At 45.7% G+C, this 16,426-nt stretch overlaps 1 protein-coding gene across 4 annotated transcripts in view; it reads right to left on the bottom strand.

The window, feature by feature from the left end:
- Positions 1-16,426, bottom strand: part of gpd2 (glycerol-3-phosphate dehydrogenase 2 (mitochondrial)) — a 225,711-nt gene that overhangs the window by 40,248 nt on the left and 169,037 nt on the right. For all 4 annotated transcript variants that reach the window (XM_038789571.1, XM_038789572.1, XM_038789573.1 and 1 more), the window contains 2 exons: positions 15,121-15,284; positions 4,221-4,385 (listed from right to left, as the gene is read on the bottom strand). In XM_038789571.1, coding sequence (XP_038645499.1) covers positions 4,221-4,385; positions 15,121-15,284 — 329 coding nt within the window. The remainder of the gene's footprint in view (positions 1-4,220; positions 4,386-15,120; positions 15,285-16,426) is intronic.

Here is a 16,426-nt window from a genome sequence, read left to right as displayed (position 1 = left end):
CACGCTCCCCCATACACACACACTCTCGCTCCCCCATACACACTCACTCTCACTCCCCCATACACACACACACTCTCGCTCCCCCATACACACATTCACTCTCGCTCCCCCATACACACTCACTCTCGCTCCCCCATACACACTCACTCTCGCTCCCCCATACACACACTCTCGCTCCCCCATACACACTCACTCTCGCTCCCCCATACACACTCACTCTCGCCCCCCCATACACACTCACTCTCGCCCCCCCATACACACTCACTCTCGCTCCCCCATACACACTCACTCTCGCTCCCCCATACACACTCACTCTCACTCCCCCATACACACACACACACTCTCCCTAACACAAACACACTCACTCACGCTCCCCCATACACACACACTCTCGCTCCCCCATACACACTCACTCTCACTCCCCCATACACACACACTCTCCCTAACACAAACACACTCACTCACGCTCCCCCATACACACACACTCTCGCTCCCCCATACACACTCACTCTCGCTCACCCATACACACTCACTCTCGCTCCCCCATACACACACTCACTCTCGCTTCCCCCATACACACTCACTCTCGCTCCCCCATACACACACTCACTCTCGCTCCCCCATACACACTCACTCTCGCTCACCCATACACACTCACTCTCGCTCCCCCATACACACACACACTCTCGCTCACCCATACACACTCACTCTCGCTCACCCATACACACTCACTCTCGCTCACCCATACACACTCACTCTCGCCCCCCCATACACACTCACTCTCGCTCCCCCATACACACTCACTCTCACTCCCCCATACACACACACACACTCTCCCTAACACAAACACACTCACTCACGCTCCCCCATACACACACACTCTCGCTCCCCCATACACACTCACTCTCACTCCCCCATACACACACACTCTCCCTAACACAAACACACTCACTCACGCTCCCCCATACACACACATTCTCGCTCCCCCATACACACTCACTCTCGCTCCCCCATACACACTCACTCTCGCTCCCCCATACACACACTCACTCTCGCTCCCCCATACACACTCACTCTCGCTCCCCCATACACACACTCACTCTCGCTTCCCCCATACACACTCACTCTCGCTCCCCCATACACACACTCACTCTCGCTCCCCCATACACACTCACTCTCGCTCACCCATACACACTCACTCTCGCTCCCCCATACACACACTCACTCTCGCTTCCCCCATACACACTCACTCTCGCTCACCCATACACACTCACTCTCGCTCACCCATACACACTCACTCTCGCTCACCCATACACACTCACTCTCGCTCCCCCATACACACACTCACTCACATCTCGGAGGCCCCCAAAATGACCCCCAACACTCCTTCAGCCTGAAAGCACTATAGGAGGGGGTTTCCCCCTCCACCGCTCCCTCTCGTCACCCTCTCCCCGCCCCTGGTACCCCGTCATCACCTCCCCCCACACTCCCCCAACATCCACGAAGGGCACCCCCGGCCCGATAGCGCATACAAAATGCCAGGGTGGCACCACCAGGGTGGCAGGGCATTGCAAGGTATCAGGCTGGTACTACCAGGGCACCACCCTATCCAAAGGGCATACAGTTGGAAGCCTTCAATCCCCTGGGTGACCCCCACGAGTGCCATTCCATTTGTGGGGACCAGTCAACGGCAATCGCCGATGTCTCTAAGGGACGAATCACAAAGCCTCAGGTACCTCGAGAATCTGAATATTAAAGTGAGAGTAGATGCTTCGCTCTATTATGCAGATTTGCCAAAAAGTGATCCATTGCCAGAAAGCCCATTGTGGGCAGGATTTACAGCACAACGTGTCATGAGATCGCGATAGATCCCGTGAGGCGTTGCGAGCCAGGTAGATCCCGGAAGGGCGGTCTTTGCAATCATTTGGGGATTTGCGCCTATGCCGAACGGGCCGGCTTAATCTTAAAAGCCTACTAAAATATGAGGTTGCAGCTTTATGAACTTTGCAAATTATGGGCCCACTGTTGAGTGTTAGCTTTCCATCTACCCCAAAATAAGGGGCTGTTTAGCACAACGCTAAATTGCTGGCTTTGAAAGCAGACCAAGCAGGCCAGCAGCACGGTTCGATTCCCGTAACAGCCTCCCTGAACAGGCGCCGGAATGTGGCGACTAGGGGCTTTTCACAGTAACTCATTTGAAGCCTACTCGTTACAGTAAGCGATTTTCATTTCATTTTAGGGGCTGTTTTAGCACACTTTGCTAAATCGCTGGCTTTGAAAGCAGACCAAGCAGGCCAGCAGCACGGTTCGATTCCCGTAACAGCCTCTCCGAACAGGCGCCGGAATGTGGCGACTAGGGGCTTTTCACAGTAACTTCATTGAAGCCTACTCGTGACAATAAGCGATTTTCATTTCATTTCAAATGTCTCCATTAAAACTGGAATAAGTTCATTAAGGTGCAATTTAGGATTTTCCCCTCTTCCCAACCGCAGTTTTCCTCTTTGTTTACATACAATACAAGTGCTCAAAATACAATGAAGACACACTGGGAGGGATGGATCTAAATTCTATACAGCAGAAATGGGTAGAACATGATTAGATTGGTTCCTAATAGCACTGCAGGATACTATGAGCATTTTGTGAGACTGGATTTAATTCATTTTACATTCGCAGCGCGGAGTCATAATTAGTTTCCGCTGACTGTTGACAATCCACGCAATTAAGGTTAAAGGGTATTGCTTCATTCTCCTAGTTTTTCTTCCTCCTGTCCTCTCTTGAACGATCGATTTCTGGGTCATGGTTCCCCAGGTGCTATGAACTGTCGCATACTTTGCCCAAGTGTCGCGAAACAATAGTCAGCAGACCAGCGTGGTGAAATTGGTTGCCAAGCTTTGTTCTCACCTCTTGTCAGGAACCACACATACACAATATCTAGCAGAGGTTTCTGGATTGCAATCAAAGCAGGAACCTGGGTATCTTCGCCACCACCAATGTACAATTAAAAACAATTGGGCATGGCAAACTTTAATTCCACCCCCAATGGGCAGGAACAGATTGGATAAGCGGTGAAAATGGAACTGCCCCAAATCTCCCTTCTGCTGCTACTCTAACACAACCTGTTGGGGGCAGGTACATGCTGGATTCAGCCAAGATTCGTAAGTCCTAAATCAGGTCCTCTGATATCAATAGGCCCCCAGTGGTATTTTAATAGAGTCCCATGTGTGGAAGCTGCCATTGCTTTGTACCAGGCTCAGGTAGGTTAGCAGGCTGTGAGAAGGAGATATTGAGCGAGATTCTCTGACCCCTTACCGGGTCGGAGAATTGGCAGGGGGCAGCCCGAATCGCGCCACGCCGCCCAACCTTGTGGGGGGCTGCCGATGTGGCCTGGCCCACGATCAGGACCCCCCGATCGGCGGGCCGGCCTCTCTGTCCCCCGGCTTCCTTTCTTCCACGCCGGCGCCTGTACTCCTGCGCCATGTTGGGTGGGGGCCGGAGAGGACAAGGGAGACACCGCGGATACGCAAAAATCGCGCCGGTGGGACTGCGCATGCGCGGGTTCGCGCTGGACCCACTGCGCATGCGCGTATCCACCGCCGCCCATTCCACGGCCGGATCAGCAGATGGAGCAGCATGAACCGCTCCAGCGCCCTGCTGGCCCGCTGAAGGGGCCAGAATTGCTGATCCTGGGGCCGTGTTGACGCCGTCGAGAAACGTGATGGCGTTTCCGACGGCGTCAACACTTCGGCTCAGGATCAGAGAATCCCGCCCATTGATTCTCCAGGTAAGTGAAATGAATTCCTTTTGCGGGGTCAGGAGGAGCAATAATACAAGTATTTCCTTGGGTGCATAGTACCTTGCGGCATGATGAGGCCTTTTACAAACGTAAGCTGTTTTTATGTTTTTCCATTATGTTTACTCTGTGTTCTGTGCATTTCAGAAATAGGCAGCTTTTCTTCCAAGAAGTACCCCCCCCCCCCCCCCCCAACATCAGGCACGAATTTATTCAGGGCAAGTTTAAATTTTAAATTACAATTTGAATATCAGCGTATGCTTTATGTCATTTACACAGGTACCTTCAATGCCTTCATCCACGGGTGCATTTGTGTTAACTGAACAAAAGCAGAGGTAAATGCCCTTAAAATGACCCATCTATTTCAACAAGTAAAATCATGGCACTGGCATTGAGGCAGTTAATATTCCTAAAGGTGACACACACATACCTGTTTGAACGTCCCTGCACTTAGCACCACATACATATTCTTTACCGGTGTCCGGATCTTTGTTTTTCAGCAGGCTCACCACTTCAACGTAATTGGCTATGGCAGCACCATACCTGGCAGCAGTCAGAGCGATAGTAAGGTTCATTCGTGCATCGTTTTGTTGTCCTGCAGCAGGGGACAGATTCCGAGGGAGAATGTGAGTCACCTCAAGCCACTGACTTGTGGTATGGAAGTGTGTCAGAACAGATCTGTCACATCTGTCCCTGTCAGATTTAATATATCTCATTTTCAGCCAAGACTTAGAATAATAATTCTAAGACTAATTTACAGCACTCACCACTTTAAAGGCCCCAACAGTACTAATTAACATTCCCTGTAAGCTACACAACATGGAAGGATTTTGGTAAGAAATATTTTGGTGCTGTGATTCATGTGTAAATTCTTCAACTGTTTTCAGAAACCAGCAGTGATCTATCCCCCAAGTCAAAGGTCGTAAGTTCTTCAATTTAAAGCAAAGGTTTTTAAAAAGGTGAAAAACGAACAAAGCCTGATTTCATTAGCAAGTCATTCTTATGTATATCATTAAAGATTTACTGCAGAAAAATCCCTGGTAAAAGAGGACAGAGAACAGAGATGATTAATCACATTTAATGTTGGTGTCTTGAGGGATTTCTCTATTTATTATTGCGACTGAAGTTAAAATCATGAATGTTGTGCTGTGAGCAAAATTGTTCTGCATTGCAGGGGCACAGACAGTGTGCCCTGAATTTATAACTAGGGGCTAGGTAACTGGTAATAAGGTTAATGCTACCACAAGCTAACAGTAATTTACCAACCATCTCAAGAAAGATGAGGGACAGTTTTTGCAATCAAGTGCCAGTAATCCTAACTGCTGCCATATTTGGTTCGCTTGCAGGGCATAAAATTATTTCCGCAGTCACTAATTTAGACCAGAAAGAAATGTTTGATTGGACTATTCATATTTAGCTTGACCCAGTTTTTCTGTTAATTGTAATTTGTTGTGTAGCTTTTCCTCAAGTTATCCATAAGCCTGTCTGCTAGGAAGTGCACGAGGCATGTCTGTGAACTAGAATAAAGATAGCGGGCTGGATGCTCCGTTTGGGAGTATGTTCTCCCGCCGGAGGAGAATTGCTACTGATTTGCTTTCCCGCTGGGAGTACAAATCATGGAGCAATTCAATATCCCTCACCATGCAAATTTATGCATGATGAGGAATATGAGAAATTCCGAGGGAATCCAGCAATCGGGCCGCCATTTTGAGCAGGCGGCCCATTAGCGAAGTCATGCAGCTGGCCAACCCAATCCACCCCCCGCCCTCCCCACCCCTGGACTTTCTGGGTGCTTCCCCCAAGTACGGGCATGACCCGACACCACCACCACCCCCCCCCCCCCCCTCCCCCTCCCCCCAAAGGACCCACTAAATAGAGGGACCCACCACAGGGATCCACTAAATAGGGAGACCCCCCCAACAGGGACCCCCTAAATAGAGAGACCCCCTCAAAGTGCCCCTAACTAAAACGGCACCCCCACCCACAGACACCACGAAAGAAACCCCTGTCTGGCAGAGCAGTCCAGACCCAGACAGTGAAAAACATTAAAGTTGCAACACTCACCTGGAAGCACCACGTGTCCATTCCTGGAAAAGGGACCAGCTGTGTTTAAACCCGTCGGATCCCTTAGCTGCAAGGCATTCAATCATTTCTTGGACTGTGATTGACAGCTTTCAAAAAACAGCTGTTAGTCTTGCCTCATTCATCTTCGTCACTCTAAGTACTGTAACCACCATGATTACAAACACCAACCGGCTGGTTTAGCTCACTTGGCTAAATCGCTGGCTTTTAAAGCAGACCAAGCAGGCCAGCAGCACGTTTCGATTCCCGTACCAGCCTCCCCGGACAGGCGCCGGAATGTGGCGACTAGGGGCTTTTCACAGTAACTTCATTGAAGCCTACTCGTGACAATAAGCGATTTTCATTTTTTCATTTTTCATCAAAATAAGTTAAGTGCATTCCAATCAGGCTACTTAACACTTGAGTGATTTTGAAGTGCTGAACTGAAAATTGACAGCACTTGTCACTCACAGCCCATGACCAGAAATGAATGAGTGGCTTGCAGCTAGAGGACTGGAGGGGTTTAAACACAGGTCACAGCTGTTCTCTTTCCAGGAATGGACACATGGGGCGCGATTCATGCACCCCAGGCCGGGTAGGAGAATCGCGGGAGGGTCGCCCTGGCACCCCCCCCAAAATGCGTGTCGCGGTTTGCGACATGCCGCTCGGAGAATCGCGGGTCCACGGTTCTCCGGCCCGGATGGGCCGAGCGGCCTGCCGTTCCCGACCTGTTCACGCCGGCGGCAACCACACCTGGTCGCTGCCGACGTGAACATCGCGCGAAAGGTAGGTTTGGGGCCTGTGGGGGGCGGAGAGGGGATCGACCACCATGGCCGTGCTCGGGAGGGGACTGGCCTACAATCGGTGCCCACCGATCGTCAGGCCGGCATCTCTAAGAGACGCACTCTTTCCCCTCCGCCGCCCCACAAGACCAAGCTGCCACGTCTTGCGGGGCAGCGGAGGGGAAGACGGCAACAGTGTATGCGCGGGTTGGCGCCGGCCATCCTGTGCATGCGCGACTGACGTCACTTAGGCGCCGCCGGCCGCGTCATTATCGGCGCGCCGCCTTGACGCCAGCGTCAAGGCCCGGCGGCCAAGTTCCCCGCAACGCCGCTCCTAGCCCCCCCCCCGGGGCCTAGAATAGGGGCGAGGAGCGGCCTCCGATGCCATCGTGAAACACTCCGGGTTCATGCCGGCGTCGGCCGTTGCGGAGAATCGCGCCCATGGTGTTTCCAGGTGAGTGTTACAACTGTAATCTTTTTCACTGCCCCTGTCAGGACTGCTCTCTTTTTTCCCCAGACTGGGGTCTCTTTGCTGAGGAGAATATCTCTTTAGTTAGGGGGTGCCTTTCCTGTGGGGGTCTCTTCAGTTAGGGAGGGTCTCTTTACTTAGGTTATCCCTGTGGGGGGGGGGGGGGGGTGTCCCTATTTAGGAGCCTCTGTGGGCTATTTAGGGGGTCCTTAGGGGGAGGTCAGGTAGAGAAGGGGTGGGCAGGTAGTGCATTGTGGGGGTGGGGGTTGAAGAGGGTGGCCTTCAGATGGACTATGGCAGCAACTCCCTTAATGTGCTACCTCCTTGGTCCACAGCGAGGGCCACCATGTCAGGTTCACGTTTGGTGATACCTGTAGTGAAATCCGCCCACGTGATTCCCAGCCTGCAGAAGACTCTGGTGCCGGGCCCGCTAACTGGATGTAAATGGGCGCAAGCGAGAAGCCCAGCAGAGCGGTTGGTTCAGCATCCAGTGCGAACCTCGATTTCGGCTGGACACCCGATTCTCCGCCTGATCGCAATCCGCATTTCCGGTATCGCGGGCCAGAGAATCCAGGCCAACATATGCAAAACTGTTAAGTCCTCTTAACATGTGCTCCACAAATACTTTAAAATAATAACCACAAACTTGTTTTATTCTTCATTGCTAGAATTGTGAGCTTAACCCAGTAACTCAAGCAATTATCGCTTAGAGTTTTGAACTAAAATCACAACTATTTCTTTTGCATTTTACACTTCTAGCCAACTAAAATAATAAACCCTGAAATTTACGAGCTTTTTTCTTTTTTTTAGAAAATACAAATTGTTAACCTCTGGTCATACTTCAAGTGGCAACCATTCGAACAAGTAATCTTGTTAAATAAATAAAACTGAGGATATTTAAAGGTTCAGTACACTAGATAGCAAAGATTTCTCATGCAGCACTCTAACAAAATATATAGTGCAGCTACACACAAAACCATCAAGTCAGTGAGCAAAGCCAATTTAATCTATGGCTCCCCCTGAGGTAAGCATAGTTCAGTGTCCTGCCCCCACCCCAACCCCAGCCATAATCCCCATTTCCTAAAGGGAGAGTGTGTATTGAAGTGAAGAAAATTCTCCACTGGAATAAAACGATCTAAAATGACAGGGACAATAATGACAATGAATTTCATGTCTCCAAGTCATGAGTTTGCAATGCTTGACTGGGCTGACTTGTCTAATTAAATTGTTGCAGGTACAGCGGGAGACACAGTTATCATCTGCATGCTTGTGGGGATGGCTCCTCTGGGCTAGTGAACTGTTGTCGAATGCAAAGTGCTCCTGTTTTCTTACAAGAAGACGACCTAAAGGCTCCAATGCACATATCGAAGCACAGGAATATACTTCCTGACAAACACAAGAAGACTGTCTTATAAGATTGCTTCAGCCCCACATCATACAATGCATAAACAACTGATCTACCAAGAAAAGCGCATCCAAATACCAAGAAGCCTTACCATGGCTTCCAAGCAATGTGTCTTCTTCAATATTCCTTCAGTTGCATGAATGAATCTGACAGATCACTGCTCAGATTTCAGTCACATTCCATAAAAAAAATATGTTGCCTTTTTGCCTTCCAAGAGAATCCAGATATCAACAAATGCTAAATGCAGTCTGACAAGTACCCCTAAGAAACAAAGTAGTGAGTTTGCGGCTACAAAGGAAATCTTGAATAAATGGGACATGCTGTATACACCCAGGCTAACAACTAACATATGGTTTGCTTTTCTTATGCCAACATAGAGCACATCTACCCTGCAGTAAAGTGGATTCTTGTATTAGTCTCTGGCCTGTGAATGTTGCAGCTTGAATGTGATGTTTTTTTGTGAAAGCATGCAGTAATCCAGGTATAACGGATTGCGTTTTGGTCCTTCAACTCTGGTACCGGAGTTCCGATCCAGCTATTAAAAAGTGGGAAGGTTTCCTTGCTTTACTCCTGGGCACATGAGACACCTAAAAAGGCATCCACCCAATTTTGCTTCCTTTAGTTTTACCTACAGCCCACTTGACATCCTGTTAGTCGTTGTTTCTATGAAATCCTGGATATACCAGTCTCCTTGGTCATCAATGGAGTTCTAGTTCTTCGTGGACGTTAGCGCCAAATAAAATGTTAATTCAGCATTAGCTGGCTTTTGTAAGGGAGCTAGGCAAATGTTGAGAGAAAGAGGGAAGAAGTTTGAGTTGATCCAAAAGGGGAATGTTTCTCTGAGATTGGGGTAGAACTGGATAAAAAAATTACTCTGCATGTTATGACTGACCTGGGACTGACACCATTTTCAGACAAGAGTCTGAATGTTTGTCACAATGAAAATGGTCTCCAGCTTAGCCAAAATAGAGTGGGAGGTCCCATTCCGGAGACCTCCCCAAACCACCATTGCCGCAGGGGGGAAAAGCGTTGTATTTTGCATATCAGTGTCCACCAAGGAGGCTGCACAGATAAAACTCAGCTGCCTTCAGTCGGATCTAATTTTCAAAAAGGAGTGGGAAATATGACTTGCGCACTTCAGACTTGTACAGGGAAGGTAGGATACTATTATGACACCCTGGGTTAGTGCGCGGTCAATTCCAGCCCCACTCGACCCGGAGTCACAACAAAAAAGCGAATCAACAAATAATAATGAGAAAAATGCCCAAAGCCTTTGGTCGTTGGCTACCCAATAATTACAGTCACCAGGTTTGTAAATGTAAACACAAAAACATTTCCTAACAATAACTGTAATGAAAAATGTAGTAAATACAGCTGCTGAACTATTATCTAATTCTTAACATTAACTTCCCCCCCCCCCCCCCCACCCTCTCTCTCTCTCTCACACACACACACACACAGGAACTCTTTCAGTTCGAAGTTTTACTGTAGATTCCAGCTATCTGTAGTTTCAGGAACACAACCTTTCTGGAGAGAGAGAGAGATTTCTGGTGTTTGCTTGCAGCCTGTAATGGTTTTCCTGTAGATTCATTAATTCAGGTTCTCTGTAGCTTCAGGAATGCAACACTCACAATCTTTCTGGAGAGGGAACAAAAGTGAGTCCTTGTCTTTCTGTGTCTAGGATGCAACGGCTCCACTCAGAACTCTCCCACTGGGATAGGATCCCATCACCAACTGTTACTGGGCAGAATAGGGTCTTTTGGCCAATTTCATTAGCCACCAGCTAATCAATCAAACAGAGTCCCACTCCATCTCTCTCTCTGGTGCTGAATAATCTGAAGCTCATGTTCAAATTAGCAGAGTGTTATCACTCTCTCTGCGGCTTGACTTAAAGATATATCCCCATTACTAATTCATGGAACAAAAATGATAACAGCAAAATAAAAGAAAGGGGAAATAAAGGGGAAATAAGGGAATAAATAAGGATCCTTACATACCTCCCTCCCGAAAAGAACGAAACATCAGGGCATGGATGTTTCATTATGCGGTGCGCGAGACAGAAATCATAAACACATATTTATCCAATCCATCTCTATTATAAAAGTTCCCTCCCAGTCTCTACATTGGTAACTAATCAGTCCTTACACCCATGACAAAGCATCCGCAATCATATTATTCTTTGAGGGAATGTGTACAAATTTAACATTGAACTGTTGTAATAATAAACCCCAGTAGAATAACCTTATGCTCTGGGTTTTAAACTTCTCCATAAACACAAGTGGGTTATGGTCTGTATAAACTAAGCTTTGTTTATTGTCATGTCCGACAAATACTTCAAAGTGCTGAAGTTGGTTGGCTGTATATACATCATTCTTTGTTTTACAGCGGTTACCTCCTCATTGGAGTCTTCGTAATCACAGCCCTCATCTCCATTTAGAAATATGGACTGAAACAATATGTACTTTCCAGATTTCAATTGTTCTTCTTTATTTTCAGAAACAGAGGATGACACGTGATTGGCCCTATGAACTTTCTGTTTTTTGTTAACAGATGCAGAGGCAGAATCACATAGTTCCCCATCCACCTTCCTCTTAATTTTCAAAAGGAATTGATTATAGATTTTCATCTCCTTTGCTATTTGTTTCCTTTACCTTGAAGAGGCACTGTGGACCTTTAAAAGGATGTGGGTTAATCAGCTGTTCGCTTGGTGTCACTTCACAGTCCTTGCTGTCCTCGTTCTGAATGGCTGATATCATGCTATCATGTATATTTTCCTCAAAACAGGCATGCTCTGGGAAATATTTGCTCTTGAAACTGATGGCAATGGGCTTACTGCAAGAGGCTGTAACAAGTTACTTTAAAAAAATGTCCAATTCACTTTCGTCTTCTGATTCGCTATCTCCTTTCTTAGCTTTGGAGGAATTACTTGACGTTTGTTCAAGATCGGTTAGTAACAGGTCTATTTGGTAGCAGTTATTTATCATTACTTCATAATCAGAACTAAAATCAGATTCAAAACTCTCATCTGACTCTTCATCGCTGTTATTACTGTTACATTCGGACTCTGCTTTCTTAGGGTCACCTTCGGTCTTGGGATTCTCAGAAACTGGTTCTCCATAGACTTTATTTTTGATAATCTCTGTGAGGAATCATTCTCATAAGAGATAATTTCATCAGCATCAGCAGAATCGGATTCACTATCACGGTCATTTAATATGTGATTCATGTCTTTCAACATTTTTTTCTTTGAGTCATTTAATGCCCAATGAGGTTCTCTAATTCCCACGTGCCCCAACATTTAGCACTGTTGCTTCACAGCACCTGGGTCCCAGGTTTGATTCTCGGCTTGGGTCACTGTCTGTGCGTCTGCACGTTCTCCCCGTGTTTGCGTGCGTTTTCTCTGGGTGCTCCAGTTTCCTCCCACAAGTCCCGAAAGATGTGCTGTTAGGTAATTTGGACATTCTGAATTCTCCCTCTGTGTACACGAATAGTCGTCGGAATGTGGTGACTAAGGGCTTTTCACAGTAACTTCATTGCAGTGTTAATGTAAGCCTACTTGTGACAGTAAAGATTCTTATCACCATCATGTGCTATTTGCTATACATCCCGCAGACTCTCTGTAATCATGGGTGAAGCTCCAACCTCCACGCCGACCAAATCATTCCCCAAAAGTAAATCTACTTAGTCCACTGGAATTTTTTAGACCACCCCAACCACCTCTGGGCCAAATACTAAATCACACTCAAAAACAGCTTGATGTCACTTCTCACCCCAAGATGAGCACCATAATTAAGATTACCTCTTTCTAGCTCTGTAACATTGCTCGACTTTGCCTCAGCTTCAACTCGCCTTCGGCTGCTGAAACCCCTAGTTATCTCGAGACTTAACTATTCCAGCACATACCTGGCCAGTCTTTCACATTCTACCCTCCTAAGCTGGAGGTCATCCAAAACTCTGTTGCCTGTCTCTTTAGTCAAACCATGTCTCATTCCCCATCACATCTGTGCTCATTGACCTACACTGGCTCCCAGTCAAGCAAAGCCTTGATTTAAAAATTCTCATCCTGGTTTTTAAATCCCTCCTTGTCCCTCCCTATTTCTGTAATCTCTTCTCACCTCACAACTCTCCAAGGTGTCTGCGCTCTCCAATTCTGATCCCTTCAGCATCCTAACTTGAATCGCTAAACCATGCTGTGCCTTTAGTTGCCAAGGCCTTATGTTCTGGACTTTTCACCCTTCACCTTGCTTTCCCCCTCCAAAACACTCTTCAAACCCTACCTCTTGAACCATGTTTCAGGTGATCTGACCTAATAGCTCCTTATGTGGCCAGGTGTCAAATGTTGTTTTATAAGGCCCATGTGAAATGCTTTTGTTGTGATTAAAGCACAATATAAGTTGCTATTGTCACTGTGCCTTCAGCTAGCTCAGCTCCTTGCCCTGGAATTCCCTCTTTAAAACCTCTCCACTTTTCATCTTTTCCTTCAAAGCCCTCTTTAACTCATTTCTTTAACTAAATTTGTTTTCACCTGTCCTAATCTTCCTTTTTATTTTGTTCAGCACTGATTTTGTTCCCCACTCTCTGGTGCTTTGATAATGTTAAAATTGCTGTGCAAGTTGCTGTTGACTTTGGGTGCTCAAATGGAGGGTGCTCTTGTTCAACAATTTTACAGCACGTTGTACTTTTTTGTAGACATTACAGATGCTGCAATGACAACAGTGTTTGCATCAACAAATCCACCACAAACCTTTATCAACACAAATCTCTTCTTTTTTTTTTAAATGGCAATTTACAACTTACACAGCATCATGAAATACAGGATTATATGGGAACGCAGTAATAGGTATTGTGACTTGGTAACGAACCATCAAAGAGAGAATGGACTCTGGACTGCTTGTTACTCAAATATACAAAACAGTTCAAATGAACTTTCAGCAGGCTGTGGCCAGACTGCTAGAGGGCTGCCTTGCACAGTGCCCCTGTTCAGGAAGCTAAAATCCTGGACAAGGCTCAGTCATCCTGCTGGAGGCCCACCTCTGATTAATGTTTTCTGTGACTATCTGTCACTTATTTGGCAAAAGTCCCATGATTGGACAACCTCCCCGCATAACCATGGTTTTTTGATTAGCAGCATTTTTATTTAAAGTGGAGACAGAAGAAAATAAGATACAATGGAATGCCACATTTTATTTGTTTGTCTGTGTGCACATACTGTGCAATTTCTACCTCCATGTAGCTATTTTTATTTCTACTCAATTTGAAAATTGTTTCCTTGGGTCCTGTGACACCAATTTCTGACCTGTAAACAGTCCAAGGAACATTCTGTTGAGAATTTATCTACTCTGCTGGGGTATGCATTTCAATGCCGTAATATTTAGTATCATCAGTTCAATTTGCACTGGCAGATATGACACTGCAGCTCATTATTGAGAACTTCTTTTAGAAACAGATTATCCAATTTTTCAGTAATATTCTTGGAAGAAGTAGGTACTAAAACTATAATTAAGTTAATAATTCATAACCTGCATTTCAGAACAGTTTCCTAGACAGCAGAAATGGGTTTCTATTACCCAAAATACTTTATCCAAATGATAGCAATGTGAAATTTTGTTCACGGTTCTGTTTTCTTATACTCACCCCGCCTCATGACTGATAAGGCCTGGACTGCATTAAAAGCTCTTTAGACATTTGCTAATTATTATGGCAATCCGCTTATGTCTTAATAATTGAGTGGTTCTTCCCAGCTGTCGAACCCCACAGAGGTGCTTTCTGCTCCGGAGCAGAGATGGTGAACTGTTTTGAGGCAGGGAAACCCTCAAAAATGCTTTTTCTGAACGTTCTGCAGTTTTTAAACTGCAAAGTGTCTTCAAGTGTTTTTCTTGTCGATTTCCCACCTGCAGCCAGTCTGATTGACAGGATGGAGGCCTGTCAGTCCCGGAAGCATACAGCACAAAAGCAAGGGTGGGAGAGGGTCTGATGTTGGTAAGTAGGGGTATTTTAATTGCGTAGCTTATTGGGCCAGACAGAAATATTCCTGCTGCCTCTGGCCCACAATCAGTGCTATAAAAGGCTATCTTAGCTTAGGATCAGCCTTTCTCACTTCCTCAGCTTCACGAGACTGGGCAAACGTAGCTGACTGAGTTTGAAATAGAATAACAATTGAAATGAGCAGAGTCTATCCGGCTTCAATGGCCACATCACCTCCTTTGAGTTCATTGGTCATCCTCCCTTTGTGCATTAAAACATGAAGTGGGTGGGTTGGATGTAGGTTGGCTTCCTGTTTCAGAGGTTTTGAATTTTAACCTCTGATCCAGCCCAAACCTGGCCATTTCTGGGAGTTGAGATTCAGTCCACGAGTTTACATACTGTTGGATATTTGTACCCTTTCATTCCTAGTACATGCCAGAATGATGCTTTCAAATACTCTTAACCAGATTTTAACATGGATTAACTGTAACATCTGAAAATATTTTCCTCAAGCATTTGATAATGAATAGATAATTCTTTCAAACATCTCAGCTATATGTTTAGAAACTGAAATCAGCAAGATTACTTCTCTGATCCTACTTTACAGTTATTTAAAGTCCTTCAGACACAAGGAAATTGAAATTGTTACCATCATAGTAGACAATGGCTCCTACAAGCCGATCTTTTTTCAGCATGGGGAACAGTTCCAGAGCTTTTGACTTGGTAAGGACATAACTGCTTTTCAAACACTGACTTCCTGCCACAAAATCGTACATCTTTATCCCAGCCCAGTAATAAGGGAACTGCCACCACCTATAGGATAAAAATAAACATAAAGGATATTGTGATGAAATGGAGCGTACATGTTTTACAAGTGTATAAATCGTAAAGCACTTTGTGAATTGCTGCATTGTTTCAAAGATTCTGTACCTGCTGGAACAGAACATATCTCTATTATCAAAACAGAGGTATTATGTTTCTCAAACAATCTCAAATCGCCATCTGTCTTAAGAAGTCTTTTGTAAAGGCGGACCTTTGTCAGTTTTTAAAATAATGTAAGGTTGTCCACCCATCAGATTTTCTCACGTGCCAATTTACAATGTGATACTGAATCGGGTCTCTACATAGCCTTGGGCACTGGTTTACCATAAACAGCTAACTTTTAATATACATAAAGCAGAAACAAATTGAATTCATCTCTGTATACAGCATAACTAGAAATTTTCCTGTGGCCAAAAATCCCAGTTATTCAATTATTTTGTATATATTCTATGTATAATCACATAAGCACATTGAATTTTAAACTTAAAACTTCATACACATAACAATTCTGTTTTTGTTTTAATTCGTTCATGGGATGTAGGCGTTGCTGGAGGGCCAGCATTTATTGCCCATCCCTAAGGGCATTTAAGAGTCACCCACATTACTGTGGATATGGAGTCACATGTAGGCCAAGCCAGGTAAGGTGACAGTAGAGGAGGGCCCCCAGGACATTGGTGAACCAGATGCGTTTTTACGACAATCAACAATGGTCATCTTTAGACTTCCAATTCCAGATTTTTGTTTATTGAATTCAAATTTCACCATCTGCCATGGCGGGATTCGAACCCGGGTCCCCAGAGCAGGACTCTGGATTACTAGCCGAGCGACAATACCACTACACCACTGCCTCCCCCCTTCCTATATGACCAAAAGATATTTGACCTCATCAGCATGATTTCCAAGGCCATGAATGAAATAAAAAACAGTTTCCCAGAATCTTATTCAATAAAATTGTCTAAAATATGTTCTAGATTCGCAAATACATTCTCAACCCCAATTCAAATCTTCCCCTTATTGGCAGAATTTATTTGAAAAAATCTACAATCAACTTTTGCTGGCCCTACACAGTAAAAATGCAAGTGTGTTTTAATCCTGTAACCTATGCATCAGAGCTTTTGGAGAGAGGCGAATAA

Source organism: Scyliorhinus canicula, chromosome 2 (assembly GCF_902713615.1).
Source record: "Scyliorhinus canicula chromosome 2, sScyCan1.1, whole genome shotgun sequence".
Taxonomy (NCBI): Eukaryota; Metazoa; Chordata; class Chondrichthyes; order Carcharhiniformes; family Scyliorhinidae; genus Scyliorhinus; species Scyliorhinus canicula.
The sequence above is the reverse complement of the archived record's forward strand: the minus strand, read 5'-3'. Positions and strand labels throughout refer to the sequence as shown.